The sequence below is a fragment of the Galendromus occidentalis genome, unplaced genomic scaffold (genome assembly GCF_000255335.2).
Source record: "Galendromus occidentalis unplaced genomic scaffold, Mocc_1.1 scf7180000077470, whole genome shotgun sequence".
NCBI lineage: Eukaryota > Metazoa > Arthropoda > Arachnida > Mesostigmata > Phytoseiidae > Galendromus > Galendromus occidentalis.
The window spans coordinates 452,319-463,117 of NW_003805458.1; the positions used below are offsets into that span (position 1 = coordinate 452,319).

General features: G+C 53.7%; 1 protein-coding gene across 1 annotated transcript; it reads right to left on the reverse strand.

The window, feature by feature from the left end:
* Window positions 1-431: 431 nt before the first annotated feature.
* klu (zinc finger protein klumpfuss) lies at window positions 432-5,248 on the reverse strand. The gene is made up of 2 exons (XM_029111791.1): window positions 4,919-5,248; window positions 432-1,526 (listed from the first exon to the last, which is right to left on the reverse strand). Exons 1-2 carry the CDS (start codon window positions 5,246-5,248, stop codon window positions 432-434), a joined length of 1,425 nt encoding a protein of 474 aa, XP_028967624.1.
* Between the last annotated feature and the right edge of the window lie 5,551 nt (window positions 5,249-10,799).

Genomic DNA, 10,799 nt, shown 5'->3' on the forward strand with positions numbered 1-10,799 from the left:
CTGCACGGATATTCGTTCTACATAAATAAATAGAGGCCGAAACGCGGAGTTTCGGGAGATCTTGTCATGCGAGATCTGTCATGTCCACCTTCTTCACCGAGCTCATCGACGTGATGATGCGAGCACAAGACGAGTATTTCGAACGGTACTGACACCGGGCACGCGCACAGGGGCTCTGGCGAGCCCCGTCATGGGCCGCGTGCCTCGGCTCACTGACTACGTGATTTGTGTTTTGAAAGACGAAAGTTGACTTCACTTTGGTTTGTTTGTTTGTTTATGCCTATCTGCCTGTTTTTCTGATCTCGTCCGTGTACATGTGTTCCAGTTGTACTCTGCGAAGCTGGAGGGCGCATCAGAGATTTCCTCAGCTCACAATTATTCATCTTTGCAGTCTACAATAAATTTCTTTTTGGGAGTTTTGTTGAGCAAACTCAACTCTGGACGGGCGATGAAGCTGCCAGGGGCTCTTCCTCGAGCGACGAGGAGCTCGAATCCGGGAGTGCGGGCAACTGGTACCGGGCGTGGGTCCGCATGTGTCGGGTGATCATGTCTCTCCGACATGCGGCGTATGGACATTGGGGACACTTGTAGGGCTTTTCGCCAGTGTGCGTTCGCTGATGGGTCGACAAGTGATCACTGCGACTGAACACCTGTCCGCAGACCTTGCACGTGTACGGTTTGACACCGGTGTGCAGGCGCATGTGCCGCGTGAGCATATCGCTGCGCGCGAAGGATCGACCGCAGATGTCGCACGTGTAGCTGCGTCCGCTGCTCGACGTCGAGGAGGAGTTCTGCGTGGACGAGAGCTCCGGCGACGAGTTCTTGTTGCGATGACGGGACGCGATATGCTTCGCTAGACGGTCGTGCAACGAGAACGTTTGGCCGCAGATGGAACACGCATAACTTTGTTGATTCTCTTCGACGGGACTCGTTTCCGCCGAAGATGCGGACGACGCGGACGACGAGAGCAGCGGGAACGACGGCTGCGTGGGCGACAGTCGGCGCTTCATCTGGGGCGGCGTCGAATAAAACGGCGGACTAATACCTAAGAGGGGTCCGAGCTCGAACTGCAGTTGCAGCGGAGTCTGACTATAGTCGAAGGCTGTCGTCGGACTAGATGAAGTTCGTAGCGTTTCATCCGTGTGCCCGGCCGACGACGGAGGAGAGGGCGTTTTCCGGACCGAGAGATCCAATGGAGAGTCCTGAGGTGTAGAAGTAACCGACTCGAGGCTCGAGTTTGATTGATGTCTGAGCAGATGATCTCTCCGGGCGAAATTGGCCGCTAGCTGATCCCTCTTCATCAGGTTGGGAAGTAAATGCTCCAGTGAGGCGTAAAGCGGCGAAACTGCCAACGGCGATCGCATGCTGTCTGTGTAAAGCGATTTTGGCGACCAGGATGAAGCGGGTGGGGTGTCCGCAACGAATAGCTTGACATCGGATTCCGTCTTGTCTTCTGATGAGGTTACCCGATCGTCACGACGCGCCGATCTTCCCGATTTGATATCGCCACTGTTGTGACGCTTTTTCTGTAAAGAGCAAAAGAAATATGTGCGTTAGTTGCCTGTCACGGATCAGGGAGAGGTCTTCCGCTTTAGCTAGCGGAGCGAGAGTTGGGGAACTCCTCTGTCGTTTCCAGGACGAGCGGAGGATCAGGATCCTTCCCCCCCAACCATATAGATCTGGCGAAAGTTTTGTCAATCGACGACGTCTCTTGCTTCCGTCGAGGAGGGCTCGACGCTTCGTTCTTGCATGGCAAGCGCCGCGAAATACGGCTCGTAACAGAAACCGACAGCAAAACTGAAAAACCGACAAGATAAATGGGAAACGGCAGTGGCTCTGCTGCTGGGGGAGGTAGCCGCAACACACAAGTAGCCGAAGGGGCCCGTGTTGTGCCTGCCCTCAATGGCTGCTCGCCTCGCTCGCAGCCGTGATGAATGCTGTCGATTATATCTAGAATTTCGCTGTTCAGCTTCTGCTTGCCAAGGAGCTGCTTGCTCGCCCGCCGACTGACCGACCGAGCGCAGACCGAATCAGTTGGTCGGTCGGTCGGTCAGCCAGCCAGCAACGGGCAGTCGCTCATCATCAGCCGAAGACCCGAAGGCGAAGTCAATCAAGATGGCGGCCATTGCTTCTGCTTCCACAACAAACTGGGTGGGTCTTCGGTTGGCCATCAGTTGTTCGCTGCTGCCACAGCTACTGCTACCAACATGCGGTGCAGTTGTTCGATCGACCGCCGGCTCGTTCGTCGGTCCGGCCGTCCGCACGGCCAGACAGCCGGTCGGCCGTCAGTCGTCGTTCCGTGCGTCCGTCCACGCGGTCGACCACTTACAATTACCACCATGAGTTGCAGACAAACGAAGCAGCCAGCCATTGATCGAGCAAGAAGTACAACATTCCTGAGAGAAGCTCCCGCGACCAGCCCGCCCGCCACCGCCGTTTGCCCGATTCGGCTCCTTCAGCAGCGGATTCGCTTCTTCCCGCCGATCCCTGCGAGCGAATGCCCGCCCGCCGGTCCGCCCGCCTGCCTGCCTGCCCGCTCGCTCGTCATCAGCGAATTTTTCAGGCTACAGACGGAGAGAATAGAGCTTGCTGAACAAGCGTCGAAGGAGAAACGACACAAAGACGAAAAAGAGGAGAAGGTATTCTTAGACAAAGCGACCGCATAGTTGCTTCCATTGTCACTATAAAACAACACGCACTCTCGCTACTAAGGCAGCAGCCCTATGGCAATGCTGCTGATCTGCACCGATTTGTCTGCTTGAGCAGGTGACCGTCGGCATCGTCGTACCCGCAACAGCAGGCTGTAGCTGCCGCGACTGCGGGTCGTCGTCGTCGTCTTCCTCTTCGTCGTCGTCGTTCTTTCCGTGGCCATCAAGCGCGTCATTCTCGGAGTGAGATCGCTTACTCTGCGAGATCGGCGCACACTTGTTGTCGTTGTACTATAACCCATACGGCCTCAGAGCAGCGAGCTGCCGGTGCGCGAACAAACCGCCAACGAGCGGACTAACAGAGTTTAGCAGGCGCCCATATGATTTATGACACCACACGTCTCGTTTAGTAGACCAAAAAAAGTGGTCGTCGCCGTTTTGTCCCGACTCCGGAGACTCATTTGTTCTTGGGAACATTCTTCGAAGGAGGACCTCCCAATCAATGGGGTCCTTTCGGTCTCGCGGCAATTATCCCAGAGGGATCTTAAGCGGCCACTTGACGTGAGACGGCTCGGTCCTTCTGTTGGTCAGCCGACGTCTCGTCCGCTCAATCAATCGATGGACAGACTGAATTTTAAAGGGGGACGAAGATGGGAAAACACCGACGACAATACGGATCTCGAGCTAATCTGAGAATGAGTAGGGAGGCCACGCACCTGTCCGCCGACTGTCGTCGCAGACAGCCTGTGTTTGTAGCTCATAGACTCTACGACCGCTCGCAGACAGTCTCGGTGCTGGCATCAACCGTGAACCCTTTCCAGAGACTCTGGCACGAACAATCTCTCGTTGTGTACCTGAAGGAGAGCCCTCACCCTCTGCCGGCCTCGGAATTGAACGCAGCCCTGAGTTCGGAATCTCATTGGGGCTCTAGCTCTTCATCCAATGTTGACAGTATGTGAGCGTTATCAGCACGAGGCCACCCGAACTTCAGGGCTCATCTCCGATAACAGAGGTGTGATATCCCCGAATACGTCGGTGGCGGTCACGCTCTCGGCTAACGGATATCGATTGCTCCAAGGAGCAGGTTGATGCAAAACATACGATTTTCGAGACCGTCTGGCGATTCGAATGCATATGCGTCTACGTACTCATGTATATCAATCCAGAGCAGGGTATCTACTCCACTGCCCCCGTACTCTAGTTTCTCGCAACCCCTCGCGAACCACCTCCCCCTCTCTTTGTTGCAGTCTGAAGATCTGGAGAAGATCGAGGCCTCGTTGTTCGTGGGAACGAAGTTGCTTCTTTGACGGCTTTGTGTGGGTGAGGAGTTCAGCCGCCGCCGCCGCCTTCACCGTGAGCTTACTCAATGGAGGCCTTCGTACTCGGTGTTGCATTGTCGTACACTAGCTAGTATGCATACACTCTGAGAAATGAGGCCCTTCTCCAAAATAGGCCTTCACCAGCAGCTTCGTTCACCGTGGTGGAGGAGGAGGCGACGACGATGACGACTGGGATAACAGCTGGAGGGCAAGACCTGTGAATGGGGCCGCTACGAGATCACGCAGGTGGTTCATCTCGTGGGAGTCCGACTCATTCACGACCGGTGTCAAAACATGCGGTACCGTGGCCTACTGCTGAACACCTCCGACGATCGATTGCGATTCAGATACATCGGAATCTTCGAATTCAATCGAAGTGCTCGATGTCTCCAAGCTGGAAAGTATGTATCACGCCCACAACCCTTTGGAGAAGACGAGACTACGAAGAGAACGACCGTTCTCTCATCCCACAATGTCATCTTAAGAAAAAGAACAGGCTAGGCAGAAACAGCGACAGCACTCGCCAGGGAAGATCACAAGTCCCTCTCAAACGAGAAGCGGGAACGACCAGGTCGGCCCTAATTGCGGTGGCGGCGGCGGCCAACGATAATAAAGGTCCTTCTACATTCTCCTCTCGAGTTACTTCATGGTGACACGGATCATCGAGTCGGCGTATTTCCGGAATCTTGGACTCCAGATAAATCAGAGCTCTTGAGAATTCATATCGCGGTCGCTCTCTTTCCGCGCCTGATCTCGCGGCGAAGATCGAGGATCGGAAAACTATGGAGATGATCCGAATTACCTCGTCTCTGCGAATCGCGAGCCAAAATTTCCGAAATGAGGGCGGAGGGGATCGACCACCGAGTCTTCGGTCTTCTCATCGATAAACTAAAGGACGTGCAGACAAATCGGTGCTAGCTAAGGGAGATGTTCTAGATGGGGATCACTTACCGGTGGTGGCGCGCTAGAGTTGCTCAACCTGTCAACCAGGTCGTCAAGTCTCTTCTTCCTCTTGAACACTATCGATGTGTCCTTGACGTCTTCGCCGATAGCGAAAAGCTGTGTCTGCATCGGCTCTTTGTCCGATTCGGTGACTGTTTGTGAAGTTTCTACTGGAGGGGGGCTTGATCGGATGTTGGTGGTCGGTGCCGTCTCTTTTTCCCGACGAACCATGCTGGCAACCGTCATACTGAGAAGCTCGGTCGACGAGACCGCGCTCATGAGCCCGAGACCGGTGATCGTCGTGGGAGACAACGGTATGTTGAGGCTCAGATCGAGCATCACCACTCCAATTGGCCGGACTGTGCGACGACAGCGGCCGGTATCGAAGTACAGCACACGGACTTAACAACACAACGCAAGTCCCTCAAGTTGCAGCAGCGGTGGCAGCAGCGGCGGAGGCGTCGACGAAGAATGCAGGAGGATAAAGTCCTGGAATTCCTGCAAGGGTTCGAGGGTCAGCTCGATGCCAGAGTATCCGATTCACAAGGGCAGCTTGAAGTAAGTTCAGTCGTTCGGTGGGTCGATCAGTCGATCGGTCAACAATCGTCCAACGGGAGTGCTTCACGAACTCAACGTAACAAACAATCAATCAATCGAGATTGAACCGGGCTTCAGACGAAACGCCGAACAACGTGGTTGCGAATTGCCAGAGGCAGCGTTTCGACTCTAACGGGCTCTTGCCACGATCTGAAGCAGAGTTCAGAACGGCTAGAAGGTGTATCGCGCGAACCCTCTCTCTGGCGGGCGGGCTTTCTCACTCGCACATCGTTTCAATAGAGCCAGCGCGGAACGTCTATGAAGAGAAGCTTCTGAGCAGCACTAGCAACCGCCAGTAAAAGGAGGAGTTCACAAAGCAATTGGGCGGAGTTTCGCCTCTGGCTCGCTGGCTAGAAGAACGAATAATTCGAAATTTCGACCCCAGGTGGCGTTGATAGAGCAGTACCTATTACGCGCTGCGCATGTGAGGGTATCTACTTCTACCCCTCTTGCTTTTGATGTTAAGGGACTTTTCCTTTATATGATAGGGAACAAAGAGGATTTTTTGGGTTCCCCGCCGACTCGTAAGAGCTAAACATCCCGCGCGATGAATTTTCCATGATCTTCCGGAGCTCGACCATTTCCAGCAACAGACAGTTCTATCAGCGCGCCGAGCCCTTCCAAGCTTTCGCGCATATGCGCGTACTTCTCCAAGGAGCCTAACTTCGCATGAACCGTTCCTGGGAACCGTGAAAAATTAGAACTAGGGGCTGGACGGGAATATTGGGGTCGATTTGGTGATATCGATCTTCAGAGAGACAATCCAGTTATCCAGGTCTCCGAGACTTCGGACGGCCTTCGGGAGGTTTTCTTCTTGAGTCGAAAAACGTGCGGAATTCGTCATTCTAGCGCCAAGGATCTCCTCGATTCCGAAACTTCAGCGGGATTCTGAGAGCCCCAGTGTAGGCCACTCCGAGATCTTGTCCAGATTTTCCCCCTCGGAAGTGGGACTGGCCCATGCATACACTCTTGGTTTTAGGCTTCGAGATCTAAATGGTCCTAATAATCTTCACCCTTCAGAATATTGGCTCCACATAGTCCGGCTAGCAGAGAGCGGCGGTCCTCCTTCGGGAGCTGATTCCCCAATCGTTCCCAAGGGTACGACCGCTTCCGCGAAGAGGAGAGCCAATGATATTTCTACAGATCCTCGTGTCCATGCAGCGTCAGGAGAAGAGTCTTGAGAAGGATTCCCTTCCAGCTTCTCTTTTTTTCTGCCCCGAGGAACACTTCGAAGCTTCTTTTGCTTATCCAGGCGAGACGGAGGATGTCGAATACTCGATCCGCATCGATATTCTTGTGAGATCAGAGCTTCCGGATAATAGCCCAGAGGGAGGAGTATAGGCCGATAGGTCGAACTGCAGCATTTTTTCTTCTCCACGTCCGTCGTGAAATATTGCTCGATCAATATTCGGCTAGTCCTGAGGACTTCAGCGCAGAGATTGGTGAATGATTGCGCTTTTCGGACATCATCGAAGGGCTCCGTTCCTCTCTTTGATCTCGGTGACGGGGCTCCGAGAAGCTGTGTTAAGCGCTGCTCCGTCGAGGGACATCTTGACAAATCTCAGCGCTCAGAGATTTCCTGAGCGGAGCCACCGAATGGATGAAAGCCCCAACGATTCCGGAATTTCAAATCCGGAATCGAGAAGGAACTCGACCCGATCGGAATGCGACCACCCGCATCGGAATCTCGCTTCGCCTGCGGAGTGCCCACTGCCCGATCGAGGGTCGTCGCGAGCTGCGGACGGTGGGTACGCGCAGTATGCGGTTCAATATTATCATGGATAAGCGTGAACCGATCTGTAAGTCGGCTTCCGATCGCAACTCTGAGATGTCGAGCTTTAAGGAGTGTCCGTATCACACCTCGGGTCCAATTTCGCTATGTTGCGGGGGCACCCCATTCATTTCGTCCGCTCATGTGATTCCGCAATCAGCGTACCTGATTGGCGACTCAGGGGTCGTTTGAACACCTCAGCTCGAGGACCCATCCCCGCAACGTCGAGCCGAGCTCGACTTTCATTGAGAAGTGGCTCCGCTCGAGGTTCCCAGACAAGTGGAGTTCGCAGGTCGAAAAGATCTTCAAGGGCTGCCAACACCGGACCTTCCCATCGGGTCAGTGCGACGACGAAAATCCATGTCCAAACAGATGTTCCAACTTAGAACAAACACAAATGACATAGACGTCTCGATTAAATTACATATCGCGAACGCGATGACGTTGACGAGGATCTTGGAACGGAAGCTTAAGAGGATCTCAATGGCCGCGTCACGACCGAGCGCCCCTCGATCAAGCGAGAGAACGGGGTGCTGCTGCTTAACGCTACGCCGAAGTAGCTGAAGACAGCACCTACGGTAGGAAGTACCCGAGGCTCTACAGATGCTCCGAAAGAAACTCTTACATTTGAGGCTTAGCGCAACCCCGTAGACAAAGGAGTTTGGTATCGTCATTTTAGATACCATTGTAGATGTGCCATCTCGTTGTCGACGACAAGCGTCAAGGGCGCAATCTTCGGATCGCCAGTTCTGCCATGCGAAGACACCTGAAGCTCGAAGTGGACAGATCGATTCAATGTTCCTCGATACGTTCGGCCACCAATGATCTCATTGAACGGCTCACGAAAATATCTGCTGAGGAAGCTCAGACGCTCTACAGGGGTGGAGTTGATGATGCATAAGATAGAGCTCGAGCAAGTCGGAAACCTTGACGCGCTTCGAACACATACCGAGAACAAACGAAGCGAAGCTATGTCGCCGTCTATAAGTAGATGCCGACGCTGAGAAATTCCTTTTTTGGTTGACTCGCCTGTGCCTATCGGTGGTCAGTGTTAACATCAAGACTCTAATTGTTCTTGCCTCCGTCGTCGACGACTGGAAAGGCTTTGGGAGGCAGCCGGAAGGCAGGCAGGCAAGCCAGCCAGCCAGTCAGTCGGCGCGCTCAGACTACATATTGTTTCGAAGTAGTCCGCCGAGGAAGCTTCGCCGACTGGCTCTCCGGATGGCGGGCAAGCCAAGGAAAGCGTGGGTCTTCTATCTTCGGCCGAATGATCATTCGTAGTCTAGATTCGCTCATCGTACACCCGTTTGACCGATCGCGTTACTTTTCGCTATGAACAAAAGACCGAATGTCACAGTGTATGGCAAGCCGAGACGAGCTCGAAACAACGCCAACGCTCTCGGGGAACCGAGCAGATTTATCCACGTCGAGGGAAACCTTGTCAAGTCGTCGAGGGAATGGGAGTCTCTCGGTCGAGCGGTTTTCTTTTGAGACCCGTCACCTTTCTTTTTTCCTGCGAAACGTTTGGGTCCTCCGGTTTTGCTTCCGGCGCTCCGGCTGATCTAAGACTCGCAATCCGTCTCTCTCCAGCTTCCCTGACTTTTTCGAAATTAGCATGGACCTGGACACGATTCAAGACAAGCACATGAAGTGCAGTCCTCATGTACGAGTGGGGACTGCGAGCTCAGTCGATGGGGAATTCATTTTTCTTTGTCCCTCCTGACGAGGCCACGGAAATTCCTGCGAGGTGTCGTACGAGAAAAAGTTCCGCAAAACGAATCAAAGCCGCTGGGAAAACTATTCGTAGCCGCTCGAGGGCGCGAATCCGAGTTCCCACAAACAATTCGCTCACCCTGAGCATGATTCTATTTTTTCTCTTGATTCTCAGTGAGTCTCTTTCGGTGTATGCTGTCTGTCATTTTTGTCGGGCATTTGGGTGAACTGGCCCGGAAGGTGGACTCCCTGCCGAGGCTCCCGAGATCTGATGGGAGTGAATCTCTCGACTCTAAACATTCGTCCACGCAGCCATCGTACTCATCTTTGTCGAGATCGTCGTCGCACATACCCGATCCCGTAGAGCGGCGGTGGCGGCGGCGGCAGCAGCAAATGAGTTTCACATCCCGCTCGTTCTCACCATCATGCCCCCGCCTCGAGCCCGCTCGTCTGCCTCTTCGACTCCGTATGTGTGTCTGTGTGTAAGTATTCGCTGCACTGGAATGCCGACTGAACCGTTAAGAGCCTGCTCGCCGGACAGATGTCAACCGCTAAAAAAAGCTAGCATTGGCAGAGCACACGAGTCCGAAAAGCGTGGGAAGCAGCAGTCCTCTAACACTTTCGAACTTCGAAAACATACATTTCCAGCACCCGTTTACTGTTTAATGGTCGTCAGCAATTCTCGTCTCGATTTGACTCCATCGGCAGTGCCGACGGCGCGGCGGCAAAAACGCCAGCGGTCGCTCGGGCTCACGATTGATCAATTAATTGTCTTTCCATTTCTTCTGCTCGTCATTCGACAACCTCGATCGCAACAGCAGCTGCCCGAACGAGAGAACCGATGAGGGAGACACAACTCGCTCCTGAAAACCAGCTGAACCCGGACTGGTTCTGTAACGGGTTCGCCTCTGCAGAACCGCGTGGGAACGGTGGGAGTAGTAGCTTCGGTTTCCACGCGAAACACCGGAGAATCCTGTGCGAACTTAGGGCAACCCTTTGAAACCGGCAACCGCGGATCGAAGTTACTGGCAATGACAATACATACACCCTTGACCTCGGTGTCCTCCACCTGCAGGTTGATCGCTTTCAAGGTTAACGCCGCTTTCGATTTGAGAGTTCGATCCTCGCATTGGATGGTTCCGCGCACCGCAACCCTCCTTGAGGGTGAGTTTTGATCTCATCAAGCGTTAACCCGATCCGTCCATGCTTAGCGGTTCGCTTGCACTGAGCTTAACGAAAAGAGCATCGATTTAACCGCTCCCACGACTGATTGATTCTGTATGGATGATGAATGAATGTTCCTCGAATCGGAAGATTGGGTTACGACATCTTGAATTCTTATCGATGGGGCCGATTGGTTAGCATACCCACTACTGGGTCCCTGCGCGAGAGTCTCCGGGCTAGACCCAGCTCCGTATCGTCGAGAAAATATTGCTAAGCAGGTACTGAGCTCGCAGTGATAGCCTGTAGGGAGTTGCTGTTTGCTGAAGATGTTCACATCCGCCCCTACAGGTTGATCATCTCACATGATCTGACTTCCACCTCTTGGCAGGGTTTATGTAGTTATCTGCACATCTACAAGGTATCGAATGTTTAGCGGTAGCAGATTCTAATCTGGGCGTCTCGCATCTGGCCAACCAGGAGTTGAAGTCTACATGATGGCCCTGAGATCACCCGATGGAGATATGTGAGTTTGGTCAAATTAGCCGCTGGCGCCGCCGCCGGTAGTGACCGTAGTAAAAAAAACTAGTCGCTGCCTGACGACGACGACGACGGCGGCGCTGGATGGCGTCGATGAAGAGCGTCTTT